The sequence below is a fragment of the Leptosomus discolor genome, chromosome Z (genome assembly GCF_034619465.1).
Source record: "Leptosomus discolor isolate bLepDis1 chromosome Z, bLepDis1.hap2, whole genome shotgun sequence".
In the NCBI taxonomy this organism is placed as follows: domain Eukaryota; kingdom Metazoa; phylum Chordata; class Aves; order Leptosomiformes; family Leptosomidae; genus Leptosomus; species Leptosomus discolor.
Genome location: NC_141419.1, coordinates 4,639,087 through 4,652,819, shown reverse-complemented (window position 1 = coordinate 4,652,819; position 13,733 = coordinate 4,639,087). Strand labels below are relative to the sequence as shown.

Here is a 13,733-nt window from a genome sequence, read left to right as displayed (position 1 = left end):
CAAGCAGGCCGCTCCCAGACGTTAGGTCATCGGGCACCGCACCAGCAGCAGGCAGCGCCCGCCACCGGCCTCACCCCGGGTGGGGTGGGGGGGGTCTCCCCCGGGACAGGGGGGGTGTCCCTCCACCGCTCCGGTGGCGTCCCCCAGCCCTGCCCGCCACGGTGTCGCGCCCGTCCCGTGTCCCCCCCCGCCCCCCCCCCCCCCTCAGGCAGCCCCGCGGCCCGCCATAGAAACCGTTTCCCCCTCAGCGACGGCCCCGCCCCTTTGACGCCGGCCCCGCCCCTCGGCGCCGGCCCCGCCCCCCCCCCTCCTCGCGCCGGCCGCCTGGGCCGCTGGGGCGGGGCGGGCGGCAGTCGCGCGCAGGGCGGGTGAGGCGAGCGGTGCGGCGTCGCCGTCCCGGCTGGCGAGGGGAGAGGCGGGCGGAGGCTGAAGCATGGCGCTGTCCGTGCCGGTCAACGGGCTGAAGGAAGGCGACAAGGAGCCCGTCATCGAGCTCTTCGTCAAGGTAAGGCGGCGGCGGCGGCAGCGGCGGCGGCGGCGGGGGGGTCCTGTCCCGTCCCGGCGCTGAGCGCGCCGCTCCCCTCAGCGCGCGCGCTCCGACCGTTGGGCGCCCCCTCCCCCAACCGCCGTTTTCCCGCCCGGGGGGCTCCAAGTTTCCCTCAGCGACTTCCCGACGGACTGAGGCGGGGGAACCCGCCGGCGCCGCCGCCGCCTCTGGCACCCACCCCTCCCTGCCTACTGTCGGGGCTCCACCCGGCCGTGCTGGGCGCGGGGACCCCCTTTCTGTTGTGTACCGCCTCCCCCGGCCAAAACTCGCCCGGGGGATGAGGTGGGGCGGCGGGAGCGCGGAGCTCTGTCCTGAGGGCGGCTCCGGGCCCGGGCTGTAGGCGACGCCCCGTCGCTCGGCGCGGTGCGGGGCTGCCGCGCACAAAAGGGCCCTTCGGCGGGTGGGGCGCCGGGGGCGGGGGGGGGGGGGGGGCGCGAGGGGGGGGGGGCGGGAGAGGGGGTGCGGGAGAGGGGGTGCGGGGAGCGGGGGCTGAGCCGGTGTGTGCGGATGGAGCGAGTGATAAGGCGAACCGCAAATAAGTCACTTTTGAAAAGTGTGTTTATGTGCGTTTGCTGGAAAATTCTTTTCCCGGGAGCAAATGCTGGTGCGTAGCAGGACCGTGGGCAGCGGTAGCAGAGAGGAGTAGCTCTGTGCACCACAACACAGCACCCTCGGCATCCGGCGCTCTGCGTTGTGTGCCCCAATAGGTAGTAAAAATACGAGTTACTTTTTGCTCAGTCCCCTGCCTAAGAAGTCTACTTTTGTGTCAGAAACCAAACATGTAAATGCATCACCGGTTTTTCTTCCAAAGTAGAAGAATGAGCATGTATCGTACAGCCCTTATCTGGCAGAGATACCATATGGTATCTCCACATGTTTTGCATTCATATATTGCAGTATGATGCAATATTTTGCATCCTCCGGGGCTCTAGTGATGCAGCATCTGACTTCTGCTTCATATCAAAAGGGCAGAGAGTAAATGGTGTTAATCTTTTCTTTCAGTGCTTAAACTTTGAAGAAAGCCTCTGTAGAAAAGTATCTAAATTCTTCAGATGGAGTTTGTATTGCAGTGAGAAAATAATGGAAAGCCTTCATCCGAGGTCTTGGGAATTGCTTAATACAAAAGCTGTGTTGACAAACACGAAAATTTCCAGCAGATTAGGTAGAGCTTTGAAAATAAGTTATTAAATATAGATTTTATTTCTTCAATGGTACTCTAAAAATGTTGAATTTTTCCTGTTTCAGGGGTTTTAGTAGTATCGAGACGCAGTAACGGGACCCAAGGAAAGCATTGCAATGGAGGATTCCAGACCTGATTTTGGTCAGAATATTTAGGTTCTTAGTGTGGAGGTTAGAACTTACTAGTACAGCAATTAAGTTACAGATTACTTTGAATTATTTATAGCAGTACTTCTTTAATATAACATGCTAACTTATCTTCATCTGTCCTAAAGTTCGTTGGCCGATTTTTCTTATTTTTAAACAAATTGGAGCAGAGGTTGATGGCAGAAGGATTTGGGGGCAGGGAGGATAAGCTTTGTGGACCTGTTTAAAGAGGATGTTTTGTGTGTGAGGGGTAGCATGGAAGAAGGTGTAAAATGAGTCGTGAGAAAGATGTATTGATTCTGATTAAATTGGTATTGGACCAATAAAGACATGAGACTATATGAATGGCGAAAAGCGGGGTGTTTTTCTGTCCTCAATTGAAACTTCTTTATTGACATGGATTTAAGAAGGCTTTATTTGGGATTATCACTGCGTAGTATCTCTCTCAAGGAAGCCTTTTCCCAGTGTTATGAATGACTTCTGCAAGCTGTATACTGTTTGCCTTTAGGATAGAGTTCACGTTAAAAAAGAAGTTATTCTTCTCTGCCTTCATGATCTTCAGGTAAAGGTTATTTCCCTATAAAATCCTGCAGAGGAAGAACACCTCCCATCCCAGCAGACAGACCAAAATAGTTGTTTCAGCTGGGTGTTGCTGCCTGTCCCACATTTGACTGAAGCTGTTAAGTATTGGAACAGTGGTTTTGTACAGCTAATAAGAGGCTCGTTGGCTCCCTGTCTTGTTATCATGGTCACTTCATAAAATCGAAGCAGAATATTTATGGTTATTCAGGAAACATACTAGTGTCTGTCTAGAAGAGCACTAGATTTTGATTTAGTCATTCCTCCCCCCCCCGCCCCTGTAAATGGGAACTCAGTGTCTGTTTTCGTCTGTGGCACACTTCTGACCTGGGTGCAATCTAGGAAAAGTCTGAAGCTACTGAGTGAATGCCAGAGCATTTAGCAATGTGGCTCATCACTTTTCAAACAGTAAATGGGGTCTTGGTTCTACCTGTGCACTGTTAGTCAGTGAAGCTCTTAAGGCAGAGGTAGTGGAAAGACTTCTTGACCAAAAAAGAAAGCTCTGCCAAATGCCTGCGGCTGAAGGGCGGTAACTGTATGACCTGCGTACAAAGGATTGTAGCAGCCAGACTAAGATGAAACAAAGGTATGGATTAAAGCTTGAGAAACAAACCTGTGAAGCAGGAGAAACTGTTTGGCTTCATGCCCAAAATGTTGGGTTTGAATCTTATTAAATTGTGATTGGTAACAAAATAGGATGGGCACAGCACGGGGAGGAGTGCACACGTGGTTAGGTTTCAGTTATGAATAACTATGTCGGGCTGTTTGTCACCAGCAAATTGCTTTGATTTATTCAAGAAGATAGTGTATCAGTCTGCTGTAACTTGTATTTTCATAGTCTGTGATAACATACGTGCAGAATTAGGATACCTGGGTAAGAAAATGTGTTACAGCGCTGGAACTGAGGTGAATAGTCTGTTTCTTGGTCTCATATAATGAGTAGCTTCAGCAGCATTTTCATTACGGTGCTGGTGGGCTGCCTGCGGTCTCTTTTAAACTAAGCATAAATATTTTTCAAGTCTTTCCTCTGAGAGCTGATTAGGAGAAACTACTGATGTATCTGATTTCGTTTAGTTTCCTCATATGTTCACATGTTTTATTAATGAGGGAGGCCCGCTTCCATTGTCTGAAGAGAATATTTTTATATGCCCTAGTGGCATTTTAGAGAAGTGAAGGCTGCATTGTAATGAACGTGCACGCAGAAACTCGACCGTTGTGGTCTGAATACAACTCGTATAGGCCACTTGTAATAGCTGCAATTTAGTTGATCATGTGTGGATTTTTATTGTAAATAAGAAGTGTGGTGGATGGACTTGGTCAAATAGAACCACTCATCTGTGGAAACCACGGGAGAGCGCTTTCAAAACTGCTTGTGCAGTTTAAGACAGGAGGTGGGGATGGAAGCTGCTCAAAGCTCAGCGCTTGGTGGTGTAGGGGGCAGTTGGTGATTGCATCCTTGTAATAGGAAGGGGAAGACACAGATGATCAACAAGTTTGGTGTTAAAGAGAAAAACCCAACAAACAAGAAATTTCTAGTTGTCTATCTGCTGGTATGAGACGGGTTATAGGAGATGTAGGTAACCCTTAAGAAAGGTGCTCTCTTCTCCAAGTGTGTAACATGTGTATACTTGCGAATTAATTAGACCTTGGATTTCTGGCAGCTTTCAAATAAGATGTCATTGCGAAATTGGGCACCTGTGTTGAAAATCAGATAGTCTCTACTGTCTGTTTGCTTGTGAATTGTACTGTCAGTAGAAAAAAAGCTGTGATTTCTCTATTCATAAATAGCCTACTTTAAGACACTCCTAATGATTGTAACAGAAGCTTGTCCACCTTTTTATATATCTCAATTAAACAGGGATTTGGCAGGTGAACTGTTTGTCTTCTGGGATCTAGGTCCGTTTTGTTCAGTTAAATGTTAGAGCCCATGGCAGTAAAGGGCTGTGTGCATCGGCATCTCTAGCAGCAGCCTTGATAGGAGCTCAGGGCTGGGTGAGAGGAGTGTGATGTGGTTGAATCGCACGCATCCAGGTCTGCCTTTGTCTTATGGATGCCCATTGCCTGTGTGTGTCCTTACGTAAGCGCTGATGTGTTGTTCAGTATAGCTGCTGTATATTGGTTTACAACAAACCATCCCATAATCTTGTTTGTCATCGTTGGGGTCTTTTTAAAATTTTTTTTTTTTGCATCTGTGATACAGCTGTGAAATAAAAAGGAACGTTGATACAAGGGAATAACAAGACTAGAGACACGCAACATTGCTTCTCAGAGGTGGCCTTGTCAGGGACAGGCTTGTCACTCGATAATCTTATTAGATAAGTCTCCTCCTTACGTACAGGATCATCCTTTGGAGGTTTTGATGTAATAACCTCAGCACCTGAGAACTTTCTCAATCTGCCTTTGATATGCGTTTGGTATGGATAGCAACATTTCATGGGTGGTTTATTTCTTGTGAGCACATACTCGAGTATTGCAAGGGATCCCTTTACAAACCGAGGCGTAACCATCTTGGTATATCCTGTGCTTAGTTGTTGTAAATCAGGCCTTTTCCTTCTTTGGCCAGCAAACTGTGTTTTTATTCTGCTTGGGACAGTTCTCATAGCCAGAAACCTCTTTGTCTCTTTGCTTTGAATCTGCTTGCTAATATACAAACTGGTGCACTTGGGACAATATTGTTTAAAAATACAGAGGTAGTTGTAAGCCTGAATGTTACTACTTGTTGGTTTTTTTTTTTTTGTGAAACACTGGAAAGTAAGCTTAAAAACTCCCAGCAATCATTTCCAAAGGGATTACACAGATGAGTTAGCTTTTCTTCCATCAGAAACTGCTTCTGAATATGCTTCAGCAGTAATGGTTTTATTCACTGGCATCTGTGCTCCTCTTTCCAATGATTAACACCTGGACAGCTCAGTTAGATTGTCAAGAGAACTTGTGTTTTACTTTGCGGTTGAAAGGTGTCTGACACTCGTGCACTTTTCCTCCTTTCCCCACAAAGTGGTCTGAGAGCTGGCTGAGTTCCTGAATTTCAACTTGTTGCCCTTCAGAGCGTGCTGGTCTGCTGGCTGGAGTTATGCGGTGATCTGCCACGGTGCTTCTGAGTCATCTGCTCCTCCGTGCACGCAAGTGCTGTATGCCACGGATGCGTTCTTTGAGCGTACATACTGCAATAGAAGACAAGTCTGTCCTCGGTCTTCCCGGGGGGAAATGTCTCAGACTATACATGGAATGCTTGAAGGCAAAAGAGAAGCCTGTGTATCAGAGTTCATATTGTGGGACAAACTTTGGGGCCTGGAACCTATCAGAAGTCAGGGGTAAATGCACATCAGGGATCTGAGCACTCCGAGTCTTCTTCCTGATGCTTTCCTATGTCAGTCTGTGATTGTGTGTATGTGCAGCAGGGAATTCACAGAAGCAGGGAAAACCATATGTAACACTAAACCAAAGTTCCTGTGAAAATATTTGAAGAGAATGAGAATCCTATTAAAAAGAGATGTCTTGTCTGTGCATCAAGATAGTTGATTGCTGAGAAATAACATATAGATCTGGGAAATATTTATGAAATGGGTGGTAGGGTCTGATAATCTTTCAGTGGGCAGCACTGTGACGTTATTAGCATCCTAAGAAGTTAGTAATCGTTACCCTCAGTGACAATGTCACTGTCTAGTCTTTCACTGGTTATCCTGATGTAATCTTGTGGAAGGAAACAGTGAGGAAAGAGAGTTCTTTATTTGAAGAGTGTTACTGTCTGTCTTTTAATGTGAATAGGGTGAGCGGAGAAGTAGTTGGTTCTGTAGCTGAACTTGTGGAATTCTGAAGGCTGCGCTGTCTGTTACAAAAATCTGTGTTTGGAAGAATCTAGTCAGGGAAATCACTGAACTTCTAGCTAAATAGTAATCTGTACTTTGGAAAATGACTGTTGTACTCTGAGGTTGCAAGTTTGATTTTTAAAAGTGTATGGTAGTTAAAAGGGACAAAAAGAGTCCTGGGCTGTCGTTAGTTTCTCACCAGTGTAAACATGTTTGGATTCTCTTTTAAATGAGACCTTTATTGTGATGTGACTAACACAAAGCCTTCACACTTTTATAACAGTGCCTGCGTCAGTTCCAAGTTCTGCCTGGGCTGGACATACTGCTTAGAAAGCCACAAGAACTAATTTTAAGTCTGGATAACTGTACCTGATAGTAGTTGGACTTGTTGTCTTCTTTTTGGTAGATGTTCTCTTTTGCCCTGCAACTGATGATCAAGTGAGCAGCGCAGTTCTGTAAAACCTTAACTGGGCACCATGGGAGAAAGGAAGGTGGTTTTGTCTGCCAGTGTAGACACTTAGTTTGTCTAAGACAACAGACTTCAGTTAAGGTGGTGGTTGGTTGCAAGTTGACTGTCCATGGAAAAATAATTTACATCTGTACTTGTTATCCATCTAATTTGATCTTTATCTTCAGAGTTCTTTATAAATAGGCAGCAACAAACAACTTCTTGTCCTCATCAAGTGTTTTGTTTTTATTCTTGCACCTTCTTCACTTTGGAATGAAGTAGTTTTTCACTCTTAACGTAGATGCTAGGTACTCACTCTGTGCTCATTTGTTGTATTAAGAGTGTGTGAACGTTTCACCAGTAAAAACACCCAAACCCAAAATCATTATGTTGCCTTGATATGAGTTTAAATAGAGCTTTTACTTCAGGAGCTTTAAATTCTTTATGTAGAATTTTTTTTTTCCTAAAAATGCCTAAATTTTTTGAAAAACTTGTTTTGGGTTTGGGTTTTTTTAATCCAGGACAAACACGCATTTGTGGCACAATCTGACTTTTAGAGCTCTGAATGCAGTGTTTGTTTATGCTGAAGTGAAAAACATAAGCTAAACTGCTATTAATTTTAAATGTCTTTGTGTGTGAGTTCTCTGAGAGTTCAAACTTATTCCTTGTATTGTTGGCTAGACAAAGGGCAAGGAACTTCACATGAGGAAAGGAAATGACTTAGTTCTGTACACTAAATATCCATATTAGGTATAAACTAAATATAGGAGTGTAATCCAGGAGTGAAGTCATATCTGTATATTTTCATGAGAAGAGCTAATGAGATCAGTCAGTGCTACTGGATCAGCTTCAGAGTTTTTTGGCTCTGTTAAGACATTACTATTTTGGCTGGAGTTTGATAGTCTGTAATGTGGAGAGCTGCTTTTCTTAAATAAAGGAAATAGTTTTTTACGTGGTTTGTCTAAAAATAAAATCAAAGCAAGTGTAAGCGTATCTGTAGTCTTTCAGAGTGATGTATTAGCCGCCCTAGTGAGACATGCTGTACTGGAGCTTTAATGAGATAAGGCAAAATGTCCCGGAGGAGGAAGTTCTACTCTGCAGCTGAAGAACTTGGATACCATCTCCCGAGGGAGGTAGAATACAGTCGTAGATGTGCGTTTTGGTAACTGAGTTGCACATTGCTTGTGTTGGAACCAGAAGCAACAGAGAGCAAGCCTTCCTCGAACCCTTTGTGCTCTGGCTGCTCTAAATGAAAATTCCAGCACCAGTTTCAGTCTAAGATGTTTTTCCTTGCTAGAGCTTTTGCATATGCTGTTAGCAGAGGGTATGGGTTCAAAACCACAGGGTGCTCTCAGTGAGAGGTGAGAATTGAAGCGCTCACTTTGTTCGTTGGCCCATTCTTCTGTGGCCATTGCTGGTTATGTTCTGATTTGGAGGCAGTTGTGGTTTGAGCTGTATTTCTTATTTTATCAGAATTTTGAAACTCCCAGGTGATTGCTTTTGGGCTAGCATTTTGACGTGAAACTCGTTTGGGCATTTGACATTGGCTTTCCTGCTCCTGGTAGGGTTCAGTCTAAGTTGGCTTGGCTGTCGGTGGTGAAGGAGCAATGCACAGGGTGAAGCTCGAGCAGCTCTTCATCGTCCGTCTCTACTAACCTGTCCAACTCATTGCTTAGCTTAGCTCTGTAAATTAGGTTATAAAATACCATAAACAGAGTTCTTTTGTTTTTTCTGTCCTGCAGAAGTGATGCATGTTGACAAGTTTATTTGGAGAACCATTAAATGCCAAAGATAAAAATTTTACTTGGTCTTCTGAGCCCCAGTGACAAGGTTTGCAGTTCTTTCCTATAATTTTTAGAGATGCTTTTATAGTTACTCAGTGGGGGGCAGTTTGGAAATAGGTCTCTTGGGCTGTAGCCAAAGCACATGCTGTACTTTGTTAACAAATTTAGTAAGTGTCAGAGGAGAGAAACATTGTCATACACAATGCTTATTCTAAGTTCATGTGTGAGGTACCCAAAGGCAGTTTCAAGCGCTATAAAAGAAACCCTTAGTACTGTACAGTGAATTGCCTGCTCATAGTTTCGTACTAGAATGTTGCAAGAATGTCTCAAGCTGTTAGACAGTGAATTTTAGTGGTTTGGCCCAGTTTATCTTCTTGAGGTTTGTTACAACTGAATCACTTTTTAAAAGGTACTGCCACTGGAGTAAGAGGGACAGAAGAGAGGAGGTGTCAGGCTTCTGCCATTGATGAATAACTTCAGCCTGTGTCAGGCTAGGAAGTCGTGTGTGGCTCTGCACAGTAATCCCAGGTTGTTATATTCATAGCATTAAGCTGATTTCTTTACTGAAGAAAATGGTGGTTAGTATTTAATGCAGATTTTTATTCTGACTCTTTGTCTGATTCTCCCAAAGGATGAACATGGGATAATTTCTTCTCTCCAAAGAGCTAGAAGTGCTTAATTAATTTCTACTGAGTTGTGAAGTGTACATCATGAAGATCCCGTAGCTTTTTTTTCCAAGAGCTTTACAGTGAGAATTGGCTAGCAATGAACAAGAGTTGTAGGAAAGCGTACAAGACAACTCTGCTAATTATTTTGTTAGGAATAGCATCACAGGGCTAAAAATAGCGTCACCCTAAAATGGTCAGTTGCTGTTACAGTCAAATGTCTAACACAGTGGGGCCTTATCAGAAAGGTTATGACTTAAGAGGCTGCTTGAATGGGCTGATAAAAATTCCTTTCCCTGGTTTAGTAGCCAGATCTCAAGTAAATGCAGGGCGTTGAGTTAATTTTTTTTTTAAGCTTTTTGAATTTACAGGAATTTCAGCTGATGTGGAAGTTGGATTGATTACAAGTTGCGCAAAGATGATAGAGCTTGTCAAGAGACAGTGGTAACTGAGCTTGCTTTTTCCCTGGGTGGGGTTCATGTCAATCAGCATATAGAAAATACAGGCTAATCACCTTAGGCTTTTTGTATTTGCAGTGAATTCCAGGCATGGGCACTGGCCTTATGCTTTTTGTTTGCTGTTTTTCCTGTGTTTTTCTGAAAGGACTAGCTATGCAGGGTAGCAGTGATTACCTAAATTGTTCTTTAGAACTAAAATTGGGGGGTGTGTGGCAGTTGTGATTTGAGAGTTTAATTGTAACTACCAAGCATTTTAAAGTTCCGTTATAAAGCTCAAATAAAGGGGTTACAGTAATCAGTGTAGTTCATGTGAAGGTAAGACTGCGATACAGGTGCTGTAAGCTTAATTTGGAGCTTTCTGAGGTCAGCTGTCTTCAGTTCGGAAATGAATGTACGTTCTTTTCCTGAAAGATACTTTCTTATTTTTAGATGGCACATAATGAGGGATTTGCTTATCTTCTCACTTCCTATATGAAAAAAGTTACCTTCTGGGTTCAAAAGCATTTGAAAGACAATGGGGAAATTCTGGTGGAGGTTAGTTAATAATGGCGATAGAGAACAAGTTCACATAGAAAAGGCGTGATACAGTGGCAGTGCCCTTCTTGTACTCCCTGTGATGCTGTAGGCTCATCTACGGACAACGCACAACATGAGGAACAAAGGTGAATTTGAAGTGCTGGCTATATAAGGTGCAAAACTGCTGACCTTTGAGGCGATGAGAATGATGTTGGATGTTTTATTTAGAATCTTAACGTTGTGAAAGAATTGCAGGAGTTAGCTTGCTTGTTTAGAGACATTTAATGGTTGCTACAAGCTTATTTTGTTCTTGGACTGAAAATTAAGTGACTTTTTAAATGTACGTTAGCAGTAAATGGATAAGATGGGTTTCAAAATACGTTAGACAGATTTGTTAAAAAGCTGTGCTGCGGTATCACAGGACCTGGGCCCAGACACTTAAGATACCAGCAGCTTGAAGCTGCCTTGAGATTTGCCTTTGCTTCTGTCTCTTTTTAAGAGGTTGACATGGATCTTGAAACGTGCAACAGGGTTTTTTAATCTATTAAGAAAAACTTTTAAGGGAGAAAGGGTTGGTTCATAGACATGACAAACGTTAGCTGTAATGAGCCCTCAAAACTGAAGTGAAGGAACTTAAACAATACGCTAGATATTAAACAGCTTTACCAAATGTGAATTCTAACAGAAAGATGAGGTCAAGACAAACGTGGTCACTGAGCCTAGCAGTACCGTCTTGAGGAAATATTTAAAATCTTCTTTATTCTATCCTCTTTGTGTGTGGATTTCTTTTTTTCTTTCTTTTATATGGTGGTCCAGACTCATCTGGGATCGACATCACAATTCTTGGACACCTCTGCCTGCGTTGCTGTGGGCTAGTAGCACCCTGTTAGGCAGGGGGTGTGTATAGGTGGTTTCCAGGCCTTTTTCATTCATCTCTCGTGGATGTGGTGCTGGCAGCTCACTGGCTAATTATTAAAGCGAGTGGATGTTTTTGCAATGTTTAGGAAGGTGTTCATTGCTTGAACACTTATTGGTGTGTCCAGTGGGAGAAGGGAACAAATGGGAGTTGGAAGGAGTTGCCCAAGGTTGCTATTGGGTTTAGAATCGTAGAACAGTTTTGGTTGGAAGAGACCTTCAGGATCATCTAGTCCAACCTTTGTCCTAGCTCTATCAGCACCACTAAACCATGTCCCCAAGTTCAACATCTACCTGTCTCTTAAACACCTCCAGGGATGGTGACTCCACCACCTCCCTGGGCAGGCTGTTTCAACACCTGATAACCCTTTCAGTAAAGAAATTCTTCCTAATATCCAGCCTGAACCTCCCCTGGTGCAGCTTAAGGCCATTAAGGCCAGGTTTGTGCTGGCCTAGCTGTTTTGTTGATGTGTTTGAATAATAAAGAGCCTGATATTTTGTTTACTTCCATTAATTTGCCTATCCTTAGAATACTGTTCTTTACATTTTCTAGTTTAATGTCTTTTTTTCAGTACTCTTGGTTTTATACTTACCAAGATAGCTGAATTTGAAAGAAAAATATCTCATAGCAGCATGTGTCGAGACAATCTTTGACTGTTCAGGTTACGGTAAGATTTACTTGCTCACTTTCAGAGCTGGTAAGACAAGGAAAATGAGTGGTTTAAGTTCCTGTATGCACAAGCAGTGCCTGTTGCTGCCGCTAGCTATAATCAAATGTTTGATCTGTTTTGAAATGTGGTGTGAAGGTCCTTCTAGTATTCTGAATCTTTTGCAGGATAAAGTTGTCTTTCCACCTGTGGGGTGGCTTGGTTTGTTTTTCTAGTTCTGATCTTTCCTGTCTCTTGCTTATTGTGGCAGGGAGCTTCTTCAGGCTGTCAGCAATATCAGCCTCATGTACTACAGTGTGCCACTCTTGTGTGCTGAAATGTCCTGTTAAGTTTTGGTCCTCTAGTGGCATAAGGACACCACACAGGAGCAAAAGCTGTCCCCTGTAAGCTGGGGCAGTAGTCATCCACTGTCCTAGGGAAGCAAGAGAAAAGGTGAACTGAGAAGCGGAAGCGTCCCTTTTGTCTTGTCATCCCTTGATTAAATCTGGTTGAACCAGATTTAGTTGGCATCAGAGTTCAGGGCTTGACTTTTGCTTGTCCCCTGACCTGTTCCTCCCATAAAAACCCAAAACAACTTTCTTCTCAAACTGACAAATCTGAAAGGGTGAGAAGGAATTGAACACTGGGTATTGCAGACAATGCTTTTTCAGTCCTGATCTCTACAACTTTTGCTACCTTCTCACTGTTTTCTTCTTTTGAATGATGCTTCATTAATATTTGGACATTGGGACTCATTAAGATATGTTCTGGCTTGCAGAGTGCACGTTTACCTATAGCGTCCGTGGAGCTCATCTGTCTCCTGCCTGAACAGAAACACAAAGCAGTCGGTATAGTGGCACCATACGGCGGAGGCGTTTGGTTGGTGTTACTTCAATACTGTTAGAGTCCTTTCATGAATGTAATTCTTCACATCTTATCTGAAACCATTGCTCATAAACAGCATGGAATTCTGTTTATTCAGCCTGGCCAGTTACAAGTCTGAGCAGACACTGCAAGGATTTAGACTGATATTACCAGACCATTTCAGTATTCATATGTGGAACATTAAACCACTCCTTTCTGTATTCTTTCGTCTGAGGAATTTTGAGTTACTGCATGTTTTTCGCTTGATTCACTTTGTTAGTTGACCTTAAACCATTTCCTCTCAAAACAGTAATCCATATAGGATAATTATTAATTCACTTATTTTTTGAATGAGCTTACTGTTCATGAAACACGCAAGAGTGATTGTTATCTGCTGTTTGGAGGCAATGGGTATGCATCATGCTGTTTTTCTCATGTAGTCTTCCCAGCAGATTTTTTTTTTTGTTATAACTGAGATATGTTTCGGAATTTCTGAGTTCCAACATTTGAACGTGCCTTTTGATATTTTTTTTTCCCCAATCTGTTTATTTGTTGGAACATAAATCTTCTAGACTCTGCAGACTGCAGATTTCGTACTCAGGGGAGCAGCAACTTCCTTGGTGGTACAATCGAACAGCTCCAGTAGTTGTCTTTGGCAAAAGGTGTTCTATGAGATCCTTCTAAAATGTGTGTTTCCCTCTTCATCCAAACTTTATTTTTTCCTGCTTCTGGTAAGTCAGATCTGGGAGAGATTCCCTCGATAGTTTTGGATAAATTAGGAAATGGTCTTCTAGTGTTCTGCCCTTTTATTTTGTTTTATTTACATAGGCAGAGCCTGAACTGTATTACATTTCTCATCAGGTGCACTTTGACTTCACTGTTATTTCTGCAGTCATTCGATCCAGTTTGGGAAACTTGTAGTGTCCTCCTTTTAACTGGTTGCTGTTTGAAACAATTTTTGCAGGCCTTTGGGACCGAAGATTTCTAGAACTCTGTTATACTCTTGAGTCTTTCAGATCTATACTATATAATAAGGGCTTTGTGTCCTTTTAAGTGTTTCCTTGCTCGTCTATTTTTCTTGTTAGTCTTTCAGTAAACTTCAGCACTACCTTGGTAAACACATGAAGGTGTTAGAGTCAAGTTAATTTTTATGCAGCTGTAAAGACAAACATTTCACA

At 43.4% G+C, this 13,733-nt stretch overlaps 1 protein-coding gene across 1 annotated transcript in view; it reads left to right on the top strand.

The window, feature by feature from the left end:
- The first annotated feature begins 424 nt into the window (after window positions 1-424).
- The window catches only part of CLIC4 (CLIC family member 4), a 29,645-nt gene continuing 16,336 nt past the window's right edge, over window positions 425-13,733 (top strand). The window contains exon 1 of the mRNA XM_086479287.1: window positions 425-505. Coding sequence (XP_086335413.1) covers window positions 434-505 — 72 coding nt within the window. The 5' untranslated portion in view covers window positions 425-433. The remainder of the gene's footprint in view (window positions 506-13,733) is intronic.